This window comes from Seriola aureovittata, chromosome 11 (genome assembly GCF_021018895.1).
Source record: "Seriola aureovittata isolate HTS-2021-v1 ecotype China chromosome 11, ASM2101889v1, whole genome shotgun sequence".
NCBI lineage: Eukaryota > Metazoa > Chordata > Actinopteri > Carangiformes > Carangidae > Seriola > Seriola aureovittata.
The window spans coordinates 18,842,635-18,866,037 of NC_079374.1; the positions used below are offsets into that span (position 1 = coordinate 18,842,635).

Below are 23,403 nucleotides of genomic sequence, written 5' to 3' on the forward strand. Positions count from 1 at the left end.
TTCTGCAACTGGACTGGTACTGGACATTGTCCTGACTTGCACAGTACACACTAGCTTGCTACTTTGTCTACGCGTTACATCTATTGTGCGCTGAATTATCCAAGCTTCTTCCCCTCATCCTCTTCTGACGACCATACATCATTTAATTAAAATGTAATTTCTGGAAATATATTCATCATTGCAAAGTTTGTTACAATCTAAGACAGATAATGATCGTTAATGTACTGCTAATTAGCGATTAATAGAACACCTGTAAAGCGGAGTAATACACGTAGTTAAAAGTCCCAGTGCTGCTATACTCTATATTGGCACTCATGGAATGCCTCAATCAAATTACTTGGTCGGAAGTAACTGTTGTATAATAAGGCACAAAAACATCATAGTATAGTTAGGCATTTTCATGGGAGTTTTTTTTTGACAGAAATTAAACTCATATTATGATATATCCAGCATTTTATGGTTACTCCTTCTAGTAACCTGACTGCTAGCACACAGAAGACAGAAACCAGGGTTAGCTTGCTAGTTAACACTAGCTAACAAGGTTAAATACCAGCAGTTGACATTTTTCTGGTGACGTTAGGTACCGCTGTGATATTCTCACATCGTGAGCCTGCAGATAGCCCCTGCCTTTTCAGTCAATCAAATGCTAGCATGCCTAAATCGGTTGTCTTGGAGACGTGGCCTCTTAAGGGCACATTGGAATGATCCAATGACTTCACTCCAAACATATTTTGAAGGAGTTCACCAAATATTGGTAGAGACAGTTCTGTCCTCCCAAAATATGCAACCCTACGCCCTTGATCATGAGTCACTCGTGGTGTGGACCAGTCTGCCCTCAGTCCAACATGAGAAGATGAAGTAGCACAACCCAAAGGCCAAGAAACCACGTTCAGCAACAAAAATGTGATAGAAATAGAAGCAAAACAAGAGTCAACACTGGCGTGGTTTTCCTCCACTGGAGATAGCGCTTGACAAATAGCGTCATGTACAAGCAGAGGAAAAGACATTTATATCAGGTGCAGCACATGTCAACGTCGAAATGCCTTCAGCTTTGGTTAAAAGAGGTTGCGATCTGGTGACAGAGGAGTTTATATATATATATCTTTATCACTCAAAACATTCAGTGACCCCTCGTGTCCTGTAGATGGGGGCATTGTCATCCTGTCTGTATATTACCTGAGAGTTGAGACAGTGATGTCATACGCAATATGCATGTTTACAGTGTAACTGGCAACAGTTCAGATTTATTTGTATTCAAACAAAGACCTGATTCTGCAGGAAATATCTCAATTTGTTTCATGAGCCACCTGTCTTATGGTAATCCGTCTGCCAGCAAGAGAAATAAATAACATGAATATTAGTTTGAAGAATGAATGTGGAGAGGAGCTGGCAGCATTAACACCACAAGGTAACTGAGAACAAGGTTGAAGAATGACCTATTGAGTGTTTGGATGGATTTACAGAAATAGTGACTGTTTCAAAACTCTTACACAGCTCTCATCTATCGATATAACTCAAATTACAATATGTATCACTACTTTTCTTTGGTAAGAAAAAAAAAAGACAAACCTCTTTACTGCATGAACATGTGTGTTTCTGATGTGACTCGATACATCCACTATAACCTTGTCATCTAAAAAGTGTTCGTTTTAAGGTTCAATCAAGCGATTAATATAAAAGGTTGAACACCCTAATCAGGAGTCTGCCCTTAGCTGGTTGATGGAGAACACCTGCTGACATGAGTGGTTAGGGTGTGGTCAGAAACTCAACATGCTTTAAATTTTAAACACACGGCGCAGCAGCAGGTTTCTGCCCTGTGTGGTTTATTGTACATATAGTTAAATGCTGTCCACAGTTGTCATAGTAACACTACTAGAAAGGTGCACCATGAGTGGAAAAGAGTTTGCAGCCATTTTGTTTTTCTTTCTTTCTTTCTCTCAGATTCAGTGCTGCAGCTCCTGCTCCAAACTATGATACAACAAACATGATGTTTATTGTTCTTTATTTTCTAAATGTGTAGAGGCCAAACTGGGAGGTGCACAAGATAAACAGAGGAATTTTTACTCTTCAAACACAAGTGTAACTATAGTAACATAATTAACTGCTGCAATGTGTTGCAGTAGTTACTGGGACTGAGACATTGTTACGGTCATTAGATCCACTTGTGATTTTTCTACTTTGACACTTCAAATGTCTACTGTGATAAAAGCCATTCTACCAAAAGATTTGACCGTTGGTTATCAAGACTCAGCAAGATTTATTCAGAAAGTAAAACATGTAAAATTCAAGATGGGCAGACTTTAGTCGAGTTACTGTTTCACCATGCAAATTAAAACAAGCAAAACACAACTCTACAATCATCGTACTGCCCGTTTAGAAAGACAGATACAAAGAAACTAAACATTCATAGTGTGCTCATAACTTAAAGGAGAAAACCAGTGCTTTTGTCTTCGACATTTTAGACTTTTTTAAATGTTTTTTTTCCCCGCCTGCTTCCAGACAACCATAGGATATTCATTCCCCAACTTTGAAAAAACACAGATAACTACCAGCATGGCTGATAAAGTATTTCCCTGAAAAAACAGAATTCCTGGCAGGTGGTATCTGCTTTTTCTCATACGATGAGACAGACAACAGTGAACGGGCTCACAGGCCCTTGCTGGCGCTAGGCGGTCTGCATCTCCTCCTCTTCCTCAGCAGACTGGTAGTGTCGGTACTCTGGCTTCAGTTCCCAGGTGCTTTTGTGAGCTCCCTTGCTGTTGTACGTCCCAATTTCCCTCATGATTTCTTTCAGGTAGGTCTGCACCGGACAGAGATTTACAGATGATTCAAACTATTCCTTTAACGTTTTGACCAGTTTTACACTCATTTTAATGGTGATTTCCCTGTGACTCTGCTTGTATTCACGCATTCAACTCTGCTTCACATTTTAACCTGCCTAGACCTTTCACTTCTGTAGTGACAGTGCTGTTTGGTTTCATGAAGAGGCATAAATCCAGCACAACCTCATGTCTAATACAGCGCAGGAGCTGTGGAAGACCCTGTCAGTACAAGAGCAGCAGACAATTCAGTACTGCTGTGTGAGACTCTCCAACGGCCACTGGATGTCTCTGTGGAGCTAACAGACAGCTCTGCCCTTCTGATGAATAAGTGTTTCAAGACTTTTCATAATGGGCATTTCAGTTACTTTAGTTCAGTTAATTTGAGCGTTAGCCAAGTGCTTTCGGAGAGAAGTGATGGTGTGGAGTGTATTGCAGCGTTTGACTCCTACTCAGCTGATGGTTATGCAATCAGATGCAATCAGAGGGAGAGGAGGACCTCGAGGTCTCATCAGCACCTACACATTGCTGTTCTCTGAGAGCTGAAATGAATTCACTGCACTGTATCGATTCATCCCATGTTTGTGTGTGTGTGTGTGTGTGTGTGTGTGTGTGTACATGTCCACATGCTGGCACAAATTTCAGGCACAACAGATAGTGTGAACAGGCATGAACATCATGCTGTGGGCGATTTGTTCAAAATTTAACAAAGGAAGGTGGATAGTGGGCAGGTATATTGTTTTTTTTTTTTGTGGTCCAGTTTACTTGTTACATGTGTTTATTTATGTATGTGTGTTCATGTATGTGTGCATGCTGCTCACCACAGGTTGTCTGGTGATGTCCACGAGGTCCTTAATGTTGTAATACTGGTGCTTCTCAAAGGCAGAGAAAAGCATGTCCAGCACGACCTGCCGCTCAGCCCTCACCATCTTCCCCTCCGACTTCTTCTTCTTCTCATACTCCACCTTAGAATAGATATGTTTGTTTAGTCTGTACTTATGCCCATGAAAAAGACTGAATTTGAAGCTCATGCCTAATCATAATATAAGCATTTAGTTAATATGTTTGTTTGCACTTATTAAAAGTTGCACATGATGATAAAATCTGGCTATTATTCTTTATTATTTTTCTATATTCTTTTTTTCCCCACTTACTGGACTTGTAATTGTGTTGAGCATATATCAAGTTGTGCTTCCATAAAGTTGGTGAACTTACAAGAAACAGATTTTATTTCAAAGTTTTGTCAAAATCAAAGAGGTAAAGGCTGAGATGTTTTGACTTTTAGTCTCCAAAATACTAAATCCTACATTTCCTTTTACATTCTCTGTTTCCAAACCTATAGTTCATTTGCTCTGGTCTGAATCGGTGGATGAGTTGGTAAATTTGTTTAGCTTTCTCTCTACTTTGTTGCCTGTCCAAGTCAGACCTCGACTCTTTCTCCTGTCAGCTGCTAGCAACTGTTGATCTCACTCCTCCACATCCCAGCATGCAAAGTGTACCAGGCCACAGGAGCCATGTTGCTCAAACTTGTAGAGTACGTCTTGTAGCTGGATCAAATTGAGGTTGGATCACGTTCCCACCTCAATTGAACTACTCTAGAATTAGGGTGTGACCTGACAGAGACCACTTCCTCTAAAGGGGTCACAGTGTGTTTGTTTTGCTACTGTTGCTGTGTTCAGATCTGCCCAAATGAACTGAACCAAAGGCTAAAACAAGAAGAGTCCCCTAATTGTCTCAGCTCTAAACATACTGCATCTGTTTTCACAGGAAGAAAAATACTAAAATTTCCCCTTTAAAAAATACATTCAAAGAAAAAAGAGAACACCTGCAGAAGCTAAAATACCTGCTATGCCACTAGAGTTACAGCACCTTCAGGATCATATAATATCAAATTACACTGTATGGTGTGCAATAGTGATTCAGATGTTGTGTGACAGAGTTTATGAGACCTACAGATTACTTTTTATAGGTAAAATGTGCAGGTCAACTCTGTAACAACCTTCACTACCTCAGTCCTACAACTTTCTATCAATATTATCATGCTATCATTTTATCTTATATTAAACCAACTACACACACACACCCTTGCTGTTATTAGTTCTTACATTGAAATCGTGGTTGGCCACAGGCTTGAAGACAGTGGTGATGGCTCTTTCTAGCTGCTGTGAGAAACGCTGAGGCTTGGTGGACTCTTCAATCTGCAGCCTAACACACACACACACACACACACACACACACACACACACACACACACACACACACACACACACACACACACACACACACACACACACACACACACACACACACACACACACACACACACACACACACACAAAGAGAGAGAGAGAGAGACAAAGTTTGCTTTGTGTTTTCTGTGATCTAGCTTTATCTATGCTGACAGATGTGCCTGCTGGCACAAAGCAACTGTCAGCACCTTGAGGTTAAACTAACCAAATATACTGGCAGCTGCTTTTCATTTATTTTTTGTTGACTTTCATTCATCTTGACTGGGCCGCTCATTGAACATATTTTATTTAGATTGATGGTTGCATACAACAGCAAAGATAATTGGCTCGGAAAATGTTGAACTATGATCAGCTATGCAAATGAAGCTTTTAGTAAAGCTTACTGATGCATGAGAGACATTTACACACTTGTTTTTTCCTTTTCTCTCATTTAGATTTTTGTAGATGAGTCATATCTCATCCTCCATACTGCACGTTAATGAAGAAAAAATAAAAACTTTGTTTTGTATCTTGCAGCATTTAGAGGATAGTTTTTTGTATTTCATCTTTAATATGCAAATATATGTGGCAAAATGCTTAATGTAATACATATAAATCTTTTATCTGCAGTAGAAAACGTGTGGTGAAGCAAAACTGTTCATGAACACACACACACACACACACACACACACAACACACACACACACACACACACACACACAACCATGACAACGGGCTATCCTGCATAGCCTGTAGCCTGCCATGATGCAGGAACATTTGTCAGCTGCCATCCAAATGGGAGATTATAAAACTGGAGTGAAAAGTGAAGACTTTCCTTGTCAAGTGTGAAATGAAATACATCTGGTTCATGTGTACTATACAGTAGACAAATATCACCACCATGTAACATCTAAGATGAATCCACGCTAGATGATCTGCACATACACTTGAAAACACTTTTTTTTTTTGCAGGAGGATGACATAAGACGTTCACAGAAGAGTCTCTGTGAAGTTCAGAGACAACAACTTTTTATCCTGTAGTGTGTCTCGCTGATTGGATGGTTGATGTCATACTAAGTAAACTGTGTTGTATGTTCGTCTAGAAATGTATTGTAGCAATGCATCTGCCACAGTCATAGCTGTTGCTATAGCAATACCATCCTCTAACTCTGGCTGGAATAATGAATTCCAATAAAGAAGTAGTTTAAAAAAAAGAGTGAACTCGAGTGTTTAGTGTACACAAAAGAACAGTTGCAGTGATGGCCCTGTCAACGCATTAGAACCTCTCTGCTCCTGCTGGAATAAATTCGTAACACTTGAACAGATTTTGCGTCATCCAGGGTTGAAAGAAACAAATTCAAAAAATGCTACTCTGAGAGTTTGATTCATTTCTGTTGACATTTGTGTTTAATATACCCCAAATTTGATGAATAATTCATCTGTAGTCTGTCTGCTACTTTACTGTAGTGAAAACACTACAGACTATTACAGACTGCATATTATTGATGTCAGGTGCATCTCTAATATCCACTTTAGACTCCTACAGTGCGTTTGAGAGCTCATGTACATGAATTGACCATTCCTGACCATGTCAGGAATGTGCTTATATTTTAACCTTTAACAAATTTTGTTGAAATATTATGCTGTTATTTAGTGTCAATAAACACATGATGTACACTAATTGTACTTTAACCATATGAGTGTTGGTATTGTTGTTTGAATTAATCTGAAAAATCAGTTTGCTGCATTCTAAAGTTTATTCTAACCCAGTGCCGCTATAAGGCAACCTAACATTTAAGTTCATCTGAATTGATTTGATGTAATCCTGAGATGTGTTTAGACCATTTGACCTTTTCAAACTACAGCGTTTCTGACACAAACAACTTCAAAGTTCACTCACTTCTTCAGCTTCATGTAGCTGTCGTTGACGACCGGTCTGCATTCAGCTCTGTGCACCACCATCCCCTCCAGACTGATTTCATCTACAACAGACACAGTGACTCAGCTGCTCAATCATCGTCCAGACACGTACACACAAAGTTTGTTGAAAACAAATATAAAAGTCTTTGTTATCCACATTTTGTTGAAGTAAAACTTTTTAAATAACCTTATATACTATTTGTCACCTAACATCACATCACACAATCTTGTTAATTGTCTTTTGAACCATTTCTCATAAGCATGTACATCTTTACAATGCAATGAGAGGAACTGGTTCTCTACATATTATATACTGTATCTATTTCTTATATTTTTATTTATCCTTTGGTTTAAGGCTATAGGGTGGAGGGTGGTGCTGAGGGTGAGGTAGGGTGTTTATAAAATGGCACCATGGCAGGAATGAGGTTTTGGAAGAATTGGGGACATGCTGTGTGATGTGGGGACAAACAATACATATATTGATAGGATGCCATTTGCTGGATCTTCACAGAATCATTAAAGGATGTAGTAAAAGCAATACAAATTATATCACAGAAAAGGGTTAAATTTTGTCTCAGATGTCTCCTGTTCCTCCTCACTGAGCCAAAGTTAGCCCTGGTGGAGAAACAGAGCTCAGCAGAGTTGGGACAAAGTAGAAGGACAGCCATCTCTGCAGCACCATGGCCATTTACCATAAAGGGCCACTGAGCGTTACTCCACATGAAGTCACACTCACAGCAGAAGTTCTCCGCACAAACAAGGAGGGTATTAATAATTAGGTGAATTGTGCGATCGTGCTACCGTAGCCCTAAATATGGCAAAGCTGGGCTTGAGCCACGTGACATCAGATTTGACCTTTCATAAATACAATGCCACTTACAATGCTAGAGAGGCTTTTTTAAAAGTCTCTGAAAGACTTTGAGCAGCAGAAAACCTGAACCTGCCCTGAACCCGAATAAAAATCTGTGTTCACATATGAGGACTGCAATTTACCAGCACTTTCCCATCCGATTTGACAAAGCAGGAGAAAATGTGCAAAGAATGAAGTTGCTCAAATCCAGGTGTGCACAGCTTGCAGAAGCAGCCTCAAAAATACTTGTAGCTGTAATTAATGTCTGTGGTGGTTCTTCAAAAAGTAAAATACAATAAATTAACAGGTACAACACACCATTTAGTTTTTTTTTTTTTTTTTTTTTTTTTTTTAACAAATGTGTTAAAATGTATAATTACGAATGTTAGACTGATAAAACGCCACAAAACTGGGAAGTGTTCTACTTAAACCAGAAATCAGTGTTTTCATGATGGCATAAAATCTCATTTGAATGTGAAGAGCAATTCACACTTTTTGAGGGTATTTCTTATCTATTTTTCAATTGTATAAATCATGTGGTCCCAGATATTACTACATGAAAAGCATTAAGTCAGTACATTTCACCCTTGATCCTGTTATGGCCCACTCAGCCCTTGATAACCCATTCACCACTCACAGCTTGACATTTTCAGCCATTACTGATTCACCTTGAATATGGCCCTTTCATTTGTTACATTTAGATTTCAAGCTGTTCTTTCATGAGGTGCTTTGGCCAATTGTTTAACTGTCCAACCCACAACCTTTTTCCTAAACCATTTGAGGACTGGAGAGGACCACTCTTCTGCTCCTCTCCAGTTGTTATTGCAAGCCAGTCTCATTGTTTGTTTTTCTATTTGCAAATTTTGAGTTGACTGTCCAGGAGTTGGTGAGTGTTGGTGTTATATTGGCAACAGCTCTGTCTACTGTGTATTGTTGTATGATTTGGCATCTTTTGTATCTGGACACAAAAAAAGGTCTGAGAAGCTGCTACATTTCAGACATGCTAGTTAAAGAAAATCAGCAGACAGTGACAGAGTAAGTCTACAGAGATCTGTCGAGGTGAACAAACAGGTGAAGAGGCTTTGGTAAAGACCAGATTGACAGGCCCATATGACCAGTGGAGAAAAGAGAGAGGCTGTCAAAGTTATTTTAACCTGCTCTTACAGAACAATGTGAAATCCTGTAAAATCACAGTTAGTAAATCCTCTAGGGACACATGAAATTCCCTCCCTTGTCTCCATGCTTTCCTCACTCGCTTCTTTTGCTTTTGTCTTAGTCCCTCCCACTTAAAACGTGGGAGAGAAAAGAAACGAAACTCTCTCTCAGGCGTCATCTGCTGCAACGTCAGTCTCTGATGACGGAGACACAGCAGGATCACCAGTCAGTCAGCCTAAAAAGCTCTGTGGCGTCTTTTGTTGTGTAGCTGCTGATGATGTGATGTATTGTGCAGATAATAATAAGGGTGCACGTTACCACAGCTGAGGCAGTTACTCGTTTACTGAGGTCCTCCCACATGACAAAACAGAACATAAAAAATACTTGTCACTGCTTAAAGCAGCCGCACATACACACCTAATCTCTTTTCAGACTTTACAGATCAAAGTCAATTGAATCTAATGTACTTCAATGCTCACACTGGATTCACAAAGTCATTTCTACTGGCAGCAAAATATTTTTGTATTCATCAATTATTTATGTCGGCATTTATTAAATTTGCGCTTGTAAAGTCTCTATTTAATGATTTATGAAATAATGGGGATGTATAAATAATTTAGTGGCTTATACAAACTTGTTAAAAATAAGGAAATTAGTAATTTATTCTAAATATAAATGCACTGATGTTTATTGCTTTGTTAATGTTTTTTGTTTATCAGGTTCATAGTTAACATATAGCCGCTGATTCTAATGATTTACCACATGTAAATAAGAAAACAAAATGTAGAAGTTGGGAATACTAAAACACCTCAGGCTGGTTTTGTTCTTCGTCAATCCATGATGGATCAATAAGCTACAGCGTCCAGCCACTAACAGATTTGCTAGGGAAGATGATGTTATATTTTCATGCTTCTTATTAAGAGAATTAAGAGCACTGGAGCGTAGTAATGGTAGAGCTGATTGCTTCCTAACACATGGATCAAGGAGCAAGGAACAATAAAATAAGAGAAAAGGCAAAACTCATGTATTCATGATCCTTTTTGTTTGTGCAAACTGGGCGCAAACATTTCTTAAGCATCTCACCAGCTCTCCGTGTGTGAGTGTGGTCAATGAATACCAACTAAACCAACTAAAAATACACTCAAATTCAACTAATAACGTTAAACTGCAGGCAGCATGTTGAGTGGTTATTTATGTTGACCCAGTATTTTTTTTGGTTGGAAAAATAACTGACAACTTCAACTTCACTGTCCTGCACTGCTTTGCGATGGCCTTTTCTTTTCTTTGAAAGTTACATATTTTATTGTTCTATGAATTATGTGAATTCTTAAAGCAATGCCTAGTTTGATAGTAATTTATTCATCCCCCTGGGAAAATTCAGGTGTCCAGTCACTGCCACAGTGTAGATTAGCAAACCATCTACAAATAATACACAACAACTAAGATTAACAATATTAAAGATTAAAAAAAGTAGGTGAGCATAATAAGAACAACTCTTAAAAATGTATGAGTCCAGTGTTTGAGGCTGGTGGATTTGTAGGGAGGGACAGAGGCTTTTGGATATTAGCCACTGGCCAAAGTAAGGTGTTGTGCAGCCTGATGGCCGTGAGAACGAAGGATCTCCTGAACCCATCTCACAGGGCAGTGAGATGAGATGTCTGCCTGCCAGAATGTTGTTTAGGGGATGATCACTATTGTCCAAGATTACCTGAACCTTACTCTGTGTACATCTCTCCACCACAGTCCCCAATGAGCCCAGCCTCCTGCCAAGCACTGAGCCCTCCTCTGTCAACAGTTTGTGTAGCCGCCTAGTATCCTTTTATGCTGACCCCCCCCCCCCCAAAATGTGCAGCATTTCACTGCAGACGTCAGAGCACCTGAGCCTACTTATGAAATAGAGCAGACTCTGCACCTTTCAATAGAGGACATCAGTGTTCACAGACCAGTCCAGCTGGTTGTCTAGATGTTACTGTTCTATTGATCATAGACTTACTGGTATTGGTAAAATGTTTCTGTTTTAAGTGGCTACTTGACTCATGGTGCTTGTTGGTAAACTTGAACCATCTTTCACAAAAAAAATTATAGCAGAAGTTATAAAAAAGAACTGCTGGTCCTTGCACTGACACATTTCCTCACTTATTGTCAACAAATCCCATGAAAAATAAAAACCAACAATGTGTTTGGAACTTCCCTCCCCACTCTCAGCCACACTGGTTCCTATTTAAGACATCAAGGACAAATCTATAGTTTAGTCATTATAAAGGGCTAAATACTTTCCTAAAACAGCTGGGCAAACATTACTCAAATAGGAGGGATTGGTACATTTAATGGGGACTATTTTCATCCCCAGATTAATACACATTTGGTGCACTAGCAGCACAGAGTAAGTGATACTGACATAAAATAAACTACAACACCCAGGTTTATTGTAATGAAGGCACGTGTCACACAGTACAGCATTGTGGCTCATTTATGTTTTTTGAATAGGTTTTGGAGTGGCAGAGCCGAAAAAAAAAAATCAGGCTGTGGCTCCAGGAGCAGTACTTGTCAGTGGGATCAATTCATTGTTGGCTTTGCTCTTCTCATGGGATTTGTTGAGCAGCCTATTCAGTGTTAATCAAAGCTGAAGAAAAGCAGGTGCAACAGCCACGGTCACCATGGTAACCATCACATACCACCCGACATCACATGTCATGAAACATTCCATCAAGTGCCCACAAGGGTCCGCTTTTAATCTTGAGGCAACAAACACTTTGCAGTACGTGTAACAGATCTCACTAATGTTCATCTTCGCCTTTTCCACAAATGGATACAATTATGTGCAATTATTGGCTGGTGAGTGCCAGAGCACTCTCCAGCAACATGTCCAAAAACACACCCACACACAAGAAACATGTGTGTACACATGCACAGGGCCAACTGAAAACCCTCTGAACAATTACTCAGAATATGATCGAAATCTCAATATGGTGCTGCAATTTTTTGATAACGGTAAAATGTGTCAGAACATATCTTTATAAATTAAGCATTGTGGTGCTACAGAGATGCCCAGGCCTACAAATCATATTCTCCAGGAATATACTTGTTTGATACAGACCCCAGGAAAAAAAATAATCATATCCATATTTTTTTCAATGAAAATTAAATGCAAATATACAGTACCATTCCTACTAAATATGTGACTCACCACAAGAACAATATACATCAAAATAATCCTAATCTTCCGTTATTTTGTCACATATTTTTCATCCTCTACTACTAACTATTGCAAAACATGTTTTGCAATAGTTACAGGTAAACAAGGTCAAGGCCTTGAAGGAATAAGGACTACTTCCCAAACCCTTCAAGTCTTCCTGTTTCCTCTCTCCCGGATTCATAGGGACACTGTATGTAGGAGAGAAGTGCCTTTCTAAACAAGGACATACTGTAGACAAAGGGAGAACCAGCATCTGTTATGTACTGACCACAGCAAGTGTAGCTGAAGGCTTCTGTGTGTGGGAGGAACACTTGAGATAAATAGTAGATTCCTACACATTGGCTTCACTATAAAATGCTTAAGTGCTAGAGCAATGTTGTGGTCCACAACTTTAGCAAACATTTAATACCTTAATTCTCCATAGCATCTGTCATTGAGGCTGGGTAATAATTTATTACTCTCTAACAGATGAAGAAAAGTCAGTGCTGAGATTTAACACCACACATCATCTTTTTTATTCCACACAAGGAATAATTCCTTGTCAAAACCTGTTGCCAACATTGTCGACATGCAACTTGAAAGCTGACAGTGTAGTCAGAGATTTGTGTGTGTTATTCTACTCATGATTAATACAGCCTTAAGCCACTAGCCTCAAGCAGAGATGAGCAGGCTACAGAAGTCTGGTAAGCTCACGTCTTTCAAAGATTTGCTAACTTGTCGTCTGCAGCCTCAACTGATTAATTTATCTGACTTCATGCAGCTCCCTCTGGAGCAACAAAACACTATACATATGCAGTAGTTCTCCCCTACACCAGTAAACAGACTTTGATGTGTAAATAGTGGACTTTCTGTTAAAGAAAAACATACAAGTCATTAACATAACTAGTCACATTCACTGTTCTTCTTGTACTTAGAATTTTCACAAATTCAACAGTGGTCCAGGTGTGTCATACAAGGGAAAAACTCTTGCTTGACTTAATTATGATGCCTTAAGATGAATTAATTCGGAGTTTAAATAAATCACAATTTGTAAATAAGAATAAAATATATATGAATAGATGAAATTTTATGTATCATTATCTGCTCAATGTGTCTTTATGACTTGTCAGTTTACTGAGAAGTAACGTTTGAGCAACAGATTTTGTGGTTTGTAATAATCCATGTAATGCAGCCATTTTATCTTTTGTCAGCACGATTGCAAGATAAAAAGCAGAAGTATGGCATTCCCGTTATAAGGTTGTCTACCAGGAATGTGCGCTTGCCTGTATCAGAGTGGCTAAAATGCAACACTGCGTCGTGTTGACTTTGTGCCGGCGTTGCGCTGACGTCGCTGCGTTACAGAAAAAATTGAGCCCTTTTCAGCTTTGCTGCACCAACAAACTGGCTCCATTCAAATGAATGACTGCATTTTTAGATTTTTTACACACAGGGCTTCTGTTGGCCTGTCTGACAGCTGCCTCGGATTTTAATGTAAGTTGCAGTACAGGCTGATATCCCCTGTTAATGCATCAATTCATTAATGTAACATCTCCTATAATGGCATTCTCTGAGAGAAACAGATCACCAGGTGCAATTCTGTGACTTTTCATAGTTTCAGGGCCAGGTTGTATTTTCTGTCTAAAAAGGGGAAAATTTTGATCTGATGCTGCTGAGTGGCAGCTGCTGGTTATGATGTTCCCCAGTGAAACATGTTTGGATGTATATGTTTTGATGTCCTTGAACATAACAGCGGCAGAGAGATAACAGCCTATATGCACTTCACTCTGGGTTTTAGCTATCATCACTCCTCTCACACACACACACACACACACACACACACACACACACACACACACACACACACACACACACACACACACACACACACACACACACACACACACACACACACACACACACACACACACACACACACACACACACACACACACACACACACACACTTGCTTTCTGTCTGCCCTTCGTGCTATACTATAAATTACAGAGGCCTGAGTTTAGTACAAATAGTGTGAAAAGATTTAAAAAAGCCAGGGCAGACACATATGACTATCTTCTGAATCTGCATGCTACTGAGTGATGATCCACAATCAGAATAAGACTGATCTGACAACCGATTAGAAATTTCTCAACTAAATTGTGTCTTAAATATGACACAGGGCCCATCACGCTGTCAGTATTTCTGCTGCTGATGGGCGATCTAGAGGATGGTTCAGGGATTCACTCAAACATTAGGTGTTGGGTGGACCTATCCTTCAACTGATGTCACGACTCTTAGACCCTGCAGCCTCAACGTCAATCACCTAGTATCCCTACTGCAGACTTCACTGTCCACCGGATGTGGCAGGGCAACATCAGGACAGTAAAAATTCCAAACATTCTCTGAAACAATTAAACAAATCTCAAAACAGTTGCATTTTAATTTTCCCTTGACCAACTAATCAATCAATCAAGTAATCACTGCAGCTCTAGTTCAGATATTTCAGAAGCTGAGAATGATGAAAGCCAATCTCCGTGTGTGCCAGTTGGCCCTAATTAGCATAGGTAAACACCCGAAAATGCCTCTTTAAAGGGCACGGGACTGAATTGTCATGTGCAGACACAGACAAAGAGATACCGTAAGGGAAAGCAAAAGGAACTTCAGTAGTTCTGAAGTGGAGGTACTGCTGAGGGAAGTGAGCCGCAAACGAGCGGTTAAGTGTTAATGTAGCGTTCATTTATTTTAAAAGACCATAATGCTTTGTAAAATAAATTTTTTTTTTTTTTTTTTAAATATTATCAATGACAATGACAATTATATAATATTATATAACTGTAGAACAGAAGAAAACGCAATAACCACTTATTTTGCTCAAACATATCAGCACTCAAATGTGAGTAAGAGTGCTCGAGTGTGCGCAGATTCAAAAAAGAAAACATTGGTAAATGTCAGAATCTTCGTAAAAAGTGCGAAAGTGGTTTTTAAGAAGAAACTTTTTCCTAAGAATGGTTGGTGAATGAGGCCCATTGATCTTATGTCAACTTTCAATAAATATAGGCATTCAAATATATTCACATGGGAATTTCATGCTTCAGAGATGCTGCTCCAGCAAAATTAGACCCATCACATAAAGATAGTGGAGTGGAGAAAAGACCCTCATGCGTATGGAGGTCATCCACACATTGGCTGGATCATTTCCAGCATCTTGTATCTCATGGACATTAGGTTACTCTCTTAGGATGTCCAATCATTATTTATAAAAACAAAGTTCTGTCCCTGAAAGAAATCTTTGTCTTTCTCCAAATTGAAATCTGCCATGAAGACAAACTGAAGATGTTCCGGTGAGACTGAATCAGACCAACTGATGATTATGAATTTGTTGATATTTTTCATGACCAACTCCTCCAATTACTCGTGAAATTAAATGTACACAGAACAGAATGACTATTTCTCTATAAAACTACACTCAAACACTGCACTTAGGTCCCTTTTCAATGTGAACACCTCAAACTAAAATTACCAGCAGATTAAGTAAGGTCGCTTATCAAAGTGTGTCTTTTTAATACAAGGACATCAGGACAAGACCACTAAATTTAACCCAAATGGTAATACCAGCAACCAAAATACCAAAAAGCTATTAATAGGTGGTAAAATTAAAGGGGAATCAGGACAACATGCACGAATATGTAGATGGAAAGGTAAAACATGACATTTAAAGGCATCACATTTAGCTAATTCTTTAAGAGCAGAGAAGTGAAAAATGGCTGCATTAAGACTTCAAAGGGAGAGAGAGAGACAGATGCGAGGGTAAGAAGGTCAGTTTTCCACCCCCTCACACTCATCTCTTACCTCCATCTGCTCCAAGGCCCTCTCCTCAAAGTCCCGACCTTCCTAACGTTAAACACAACAAACAGCTTGCCACCCACCACCACTGTGACTGGATAAACTATCCCTCCTCATGTGTGTTTCAACATATAACCAACCACAAACACACAAAGCCTACACATACTTGAATTAAACCAATAAATACAAATACATAATAGCCATTTATCAGCATGCAACATGGACACTGCTCCTCAGTATTGTAAAACTATCACTGCCTAAAAGTTGCTCCTTTTTCTTTTCAAATTTTACTAGCCTTAAGCTCCTCTTTTTTCTTACAAACACGATCTGACCCATTGCATAAGCTGCCTCTGTTGCTGTGCCTGAGGCTAGTTATGTGAGCCTGGCTCTCTTTGCTCTGACATCCCTCTCCAATAAGACTTGTGGTATGATTTCAATACTTCTCTAACACAACACTCTTACCTGTGATTTCGATTGACATCTGACCATCGAACCCAGTGACCTCCTAGTTATAATGCCAATGTTGGGTGGTTTTAGCTCTCAGGAATAGTTTGTAAGTCCTTTTGAATGTTATGGGACCAGGGGTATAAATAACGTGTACACGAAAAAACCATGAACACGCCATTTCCCACACGTGAACAGGTATTTATAAAGACAGATGGTGCAGTGAGAAGGCATACACATAAACCAGACATACACATGGTTTTATAGAGCCAGCAGCAGGTGATGCTGGTGATGATGAGGTAGAAATGGAAATATATAGTGAGACATGGAATCTAATCATAAAGCATTGTTTGTTTAGGTTCTTAGCCAACTTCCCTGATTGTTTTACTTTTGTAGTCTATACACCATCTGTACAGTACCCATCAAAGACGCATATACTGTACTATCCAATAGAATACAAAACTGAGGATGATTGGTATTATATATGGGAAAGCCAGACTAGAGGACTAGTCACACCACCATTTAAAACAGCAAAATGTTGCAGCAATTTCCATTAATTGCAGTGGAATCACTGGCTAAAGAGATTGCTAAAGAAACAGTGAAAATACATGGAATTGTTAATTGCTGTTCTGTTATGTTGTAACAACTGGGCAAGATCCCAGACAAACACAGAATGAATAAATAAACTGCATGCAGAAACTGACCTCCCATGACTACAACATATGTAAAAAAAAAAAAAAAAAAAAAAAAAAAAAAAAAAAAACACATTGCAACTTGATACTTGTGTGATTATTTTAATCATTCTAATCATTTAAAATTAAGGCTTTATTTTATTTCCCTGTGTTTATGAACTTTTCTTTTATCCGTTATAAGGCTCTTTAAAGTTTGTTTGAAATGAGCTACTGTATGTAAATGACATTAACTTTCTGCTCTCACTGCTAATGATGGTTTAAAGGTACATGTGATGAGGTAATAATACAGGTACTATAAATAGCCGCTGCCACGCGCATAATGACAACTGCTCTGCCCTCGTCCAAGAACCTTGGTGATACAGCACAACTGGTGAAATGGCACCAACTCTTTGCTGTTCCTTTCAATGACAGGTCTAAAGACTGGTAGAGCTGACAGAAGTACTGGTGTGCAAACAGGGAGTGCCTACATACTACATCAACATACTAACTATGGGAATGAAAATCAGGTTTGTGCATGTATGACCTGTTTGATAAAACAAAAACATATGCACACAGGCTTTTAGAAATCTGATTAAGATTATTGTTCCTTTGTCCTACACACACACGCACGCACAAAGAGAGCCTTGTCCATTCCTGATGACAACAAGGAAGCAATTGGAGGGGGGGGGGTGAGTCAGTGATTGGATCTCCAAATATAATTTTCCATTAGAGCTCATCTCTACCAAGCCCAGAGGCTGCTTCATTAAGGAGCTTTAATGATTCCATTCATTAACTCTGAAGTGATTTTCCGACATCTGTAACTTCAGCCCACTTGTTTTGATTCTAACATGGATTTCCATCCATATGAAACACAGAAAGTCCTACTAACACACAAATGACTGGTGAACAATTTAATTACTACTGGATTTCACAGGTGTAAGTCTATTTTTCACCCTTAAAACCTCATTGGCAGTTTGCAAGGTTTTCAAAATGGTGCATTATGGGTTTTAAAAAGGTTTAAAACAGGAATACGGTATATTTTAGAAATATAGAACTATAATTCATTAAAGGACTACAGAAAATTTTTTAAAACTGGTTTCATCTTTGATGTGGCCATGCTACAACATAGTGTGTTACATAATTGTTTTAAAAACAGAGCCTCAAAGAGTAAGTATCTCAAAGACCAGCCACATGACTTCATTTGTTTTTATGTTCGACTTGCAGTGACTTTATTGTGCTGATTTCGTGGTAATATGATGTCACCTTTGCCATCTTTTCCTGAAGGATGACAATGAAAATTTCTCTTGAAATTTATTGTTATATCCTTGACATTTTCGTTTTTGTATATAATATAATATACTCCTTCTCATAACATCAAATTAAAAGTAGACAAAATGAGCGAGATTCAGACAGAAAAATTAATAATCAACTTTTGAATTTTTTGAGCATTTTAATGTGACAATAGTTACATTAAAGCTGGGGACACTAATAGCTCTTTAAATATGTGATGGTTTAACTTTTGTTTAAATAGTTCAAATAATTACTAAATATTACACCAGTTTAATTTGAATTGCACATCTTAAAAACAGGCTAATATCTCAAGTTTATGACTCATCTAATCTGTCTGTAGTCTGGACTCACTGTTAATGTTGTATTTGATACTTTTACCTGTGACATCATACCTAACTTTTTGGGTTACAGTACTTTACCCCTGAGACACACACACACACACACACACACACACACACACACACACAACAATACAATACAGTAGACAGACTTCCATAATGAATTAAGCAAAAAAGACTGACAGCTCAGAGCTCATACAATTCCCTATTTTAAGTGGTTGCCATGCCAGCTTCACAGCAGTCAGTGGCTCCGTGTTACACCACAAGCTCTAAGAGCAGCTCTATGAATAATTCACCACCTTTAAGAGAGAAGGAGAGTCCTTGCTCGCAGCATTTTGGGAAATTTAATTCAAATGTCCTGCGCTGTCAGTAAAGAGACGCAACAGCTGTGACAAACAGATTCTCACTGACTTTGAAGATAACAATCTTCCTCAATCAGCCGGTTTTAATGAACAGGAGGCAGAAAGCAGGTCAAACCTCCCACAATCCTCTCTGCTGCATCTTGGCCTCGTTTGCAATTCCAATCGAGTGTTGTTGATGATGATACCACTAATCACTTATGATTAGAAAATCGCTGCAGAGGCAGAGAGCTGTCGCTTTGGGACTTCTCCCAGATAAACACACACAGCCACAGAAAGAAAAGCAGCATTTGAGTATCAAATATGACTGTAGTCACTGCGTTTGAAGTCCATTTCAGTTCAAATGAATCTTCAATTGTTCCCAATACTCTTCTGCAATAGCTCTGATGTGTAACTGGATGATAACATCTTGCACAAATGTAACACACCTGTTGCTAACTGTTTTTGTTAAGAAGAATAAGCAGTCCACAGAATCTCATTAATTTAATGCTAATTTTGGTCTAATTCGAAACAAAAACAAACATGTTTGTGTGTACGTTATGTGATCTGGGACAAAACTTATCATACTGCTAAAGGTAACATTTCGGATCAAAGATCATAGCTAAAATCCCTCACTTTTCATCGTACTCACAAGCTTAAGAATAAAAGCTTGTAAAATGTATTTTGCTCATTCTAAATGCAAATTTATGCACTGAGGAGCTCTCAGTTTGATTATGAGTTGTCTGTCGGAGAGGAGGCCACCTTCTGAGGCGTGTTTTGGAATGACTGTACAATTATCTCACTGAATATGTTCTATTAAGAAATACATACTGTATATTTCAGAATAGGGTCATTTTAGCCTGCATTTTAGACTCTTTGAAGAATGGGTCCAGAAAAATATAAACATTTCTTCCTTTTTCATTTCTGTTGCTAAAAAACAGGTTCAAATAAAAGCACCTTCATTTCCACACCTACTTTGCATTTGAACGGACCCCTCAAGTGAGATCTAACAGACTTTGAAAGGCGAGATCGTTGGTGCCAAGAGGGCAGACCTGAGCATCACCAAGACTGTACAGTTACAGGGCTTTTCTCAACACAAGACACTTCTTCTTCTTGCTAAGTGTCGTGGTAGAAGTAAGTGTGATTTCAGCAAACAGAAAGATTAATCACCAGCCTGTACAACTACTGAACAATGAGTGAAGTGAAGAAGCATCCATGTTTGGCAGCCAGACAAAAGGGTATAGCTCCTTTGTTGATTCATGGTCACAACATCAAGCAACTGTTTTCAAGTCCACAGGTTTTCGATAAGGTACAAAATAAGGGTCGGTATTTTTCCGGACAATGAGTATTTTTCTTTTAATTTCAAACTGTCCAGCTTTTCATGATTCTGCAAGCGCTTGTACTAGAGTCCAGACCTTTTTCCACACTTCTATTTTTTTTTTTGTTTAAAATCTACAAATTAGGGAACCCATAATAATATGGGTTGGATTTATTAAGGTAATTTGAACGAAGATGTGTAAAAAAAACCAAAAAACATTCCAAATAAATTAGAAATAATCTAAAATGTAAAACGAGATACAACCGCTTGAGGCAGACGGCCGCCCACCATGAGCCGGGATATGCTCAAGGTTCTACCCATTAAAAGGAATGCAAATGTACTGGCATTGATTCTCTAGTGTAAAAAAATATCTGAAGTAGGTTACAAATCATCTGCACGAAAATATTTCTGCAGCAGAGTTGTTGGAGACATACATAAACAAACATTAGTGTGCAGGTTTAATGTGCAAGTTAATATACTGTACAGTACAGTGAATTTAACATAAGAGCATGTATTTTGTGCTGTTTTCTACCTCTTCCCTCATGATTTTTGTAATTTACATAATACAAACACAAAGAAACATGAAAAAAAACATGGCAAAAAGCATGTGGTACCCAACGACCTATGAAACCTGCGGTTAGTAAGTGACTCGCATGATATAAGGTAGAAAAACATTGATGGAAAGATAGGGGTCTTTTTAAAATTGATAATAGGTTTTTAAAAAATGTATTAACTCACTGTGTGATTGCTAAAGCAGCCAGACAAGCACTCACACTCCCAGTAGATACATAGAAAGCATCTCATGCTAGCTAATACAATACTAACACAAGACTGGCAGACTATGCTACATATCATTCACTACTACAGCCAGGCAACATTAAGGTTATGTGGACAAGGCCAATGAGTTCCACCTGTTCTACAACAGGTTTTGCACAGCCTCACCCATTCTCTCTCCCACTGCTTCAGCTGCAGCTTCTCCTACGGCATCTCCTTCACAACCTGACACTGCAGCTGCAACTCCCTCTACACTGAGGTCAAGTCTCCTGTCCTTTACAATGGAGGAGGGGAGGGCGGAGCTCAAGAGGCTACGCCCTGTAAAGGCAACAGGCCTGGATGGTGTGTGTCCGAGGCTGTTAAAGGACTGTGCAGCCCAGCTGGCTGAGCCTCTCCAGAGGATTTTTAACTTAAGCCTACAAACACGGAGGGTCCCGGTCCTGTGGAAAACATCATGTCTTGTTCCGGTCCCTAAAGTAGGATGACCAGCTGAGATAAATGACTACAGACCGGTGGCCCTTGCATCACACGTAATGAAGACCCTGGAGCGGCTGCTTCACCTTCTGAAGCCACAGGTGCCGTCCTTTACATGCTCTGCCGGGCCTATTCTTACTTGGATGAGCCAGGTGGTTACATGAGGATTATGTTTCTCAAGTGCATTTAACACCATCCAGCTCCCCATTCTTAAAAACAAGCTAGATGGGACGGGGGTGGATCCCTGCTTTACATCCTGAATTGTGGATTACCTGACAAGACAACCACAGTACGTCAGGCTGGGTAACTGTGTCTCAGGGACAGTGATGAGCAGCACTGAGGCTCCACAGGGGACTGTTCTGGCTCCAGTCCTGTTCACCCTGTATATGGCAGACTTTAAATACAACTCTGAGTCCTGCCACATTCAGAAATATTTGGATGACACAGCTATTGTGGAGCGTATCAGGAATGGGCAGGAAGAGGAGTACAGGGATCTGACGATGGCCTTCAGTGAATGGAGCGACAAGAACTGCCTCCTTCTGAACACCTCCAAGACCAAGGAGATGGTCATCGACTTTCGGAGGTCTACGCCCACCCTTCAGCCAGTCAACATTTGAGGGAAGGACATTGAGGTGGTGCACACTTATAAATACTTAGGTGTGCACCTGGACAGTAAACTGTACTGGTCCCTGAACATGGATGCCATCTACCGGAAGGGGCAGAGCCGGTTCTTTTTCCTCAGGAGGCTCAGGTCCTTTGACGTCTGCAGTGAAATGCTGCACATGTTTTATCAGGCAGTGGTGGCCAGTGTACTCTTTTATGCTGCAATCTGCTGGGGCAGCAGCATGTCCGACATGAACACAAGGAGACTGGACAAGCTGGTAAAAAAGGCTGGGTCTGTGCTTGGCAGGAGTCTGGACTCACTCAGGACTATTATGGAGAGACGCATGCAATGTAAGATGGAGGCCATCTTGGACAATATCAACCACCCTCTCCATAAGATTCTGTCAGGACAGAGAAGCAACTACAGCTGCAGCAAACGTCTCATCTCCCTGCGCTGCAGAACAGAGAGGTTCAGGAGATCCTTTGTTCCCACTGCTATCAGGCTATACAACACCTCAGCCAAAGGAAGTGGACTAATCTTTATTATTGTTTATTTATTATTAACTGTTTTTATTATTATTATTATCAACAATGAGCTAATGGACACATTCATTTAAATAAATAAAGTATCTATCCATCTATCTATCTATCTATCTATCTATCTATCTATCTACCTAGCCATTAAAATGATAATTTCTTCAGTTTTGAGATCAATTACTCTCTCTGCTTCCATGACATTGAGATCAGGACTCTGGGAGGCCAGCTCATCTGTTGCTCCTTGTTCTTCTTGAGATGGATGTTTGTGTATCTATCTTACGCAGCACTACACATAACATGTAACATGAAATGTGTTGCACGCATCTGCAGTTGCACTAGCAGAGACACAGTGACGTAAAACACATACACAGTAGTGGAATGAGTCGTTAGTACCAAATTACCCGTCTAGTGCCGTTCCCTGAGGGGGGGGATATTATTCAAAACCTGTTCTTCATGACCAGACCACCATCGACTGTAATTAGTCCATTTCCACAGCCGCCCAAAGCCAGCGCACGTATGCGCACGCACACACACACACACACACACACACACACACACAAATCAATGCACAGGCAACATTTGCTAAGACAGAGGACTGCTTGTTACTCTGCAAAAAGGAAAACAGGAT

The 23,403-nt window shown here is 39.5% G+C and overlaps 1 protein-coding gene across 2 annotated transcripts in view; it reads right to left on the minus strand.

Moving 5' to 3' along the window:
* Window positions 1–1,787: 1,787 nt before the first annotated feature.
* LOC130177046 (general transcription factor IIF subunit 2-like) overlaps window positions 1,788–23,403 on the minus strand; it is a 39,308-nt gene continuing 17,692 nt past the window's right edge. For both annotated transcript variants that reach the window (XM_056388462.1, XM_056388461.1), the window contains 4 exons: window positions 6,948–7,029; window positions 4,925–5,024; window positions 3,641–3,784; window positions 1,788–2,800 (listed from right to left, as the gene is read on the minus strand). In XM_056388462.1, the coding sequence (XP_056244437.1) occupies window positions 2,666–2,800; window positions 3,641–3,784; window positions 4,925–5,024; window positions 6,948–7,029 (461 nt within the window). In that variant the 3' untranslated portion in view covers window positions 1,788–2,665. The remainder of the gene's footprint in view (window positions 2,801–3,640; window positions 3,785–4,924; window positions 5,025–6,947; window positions 7,030–23,403) is intronic.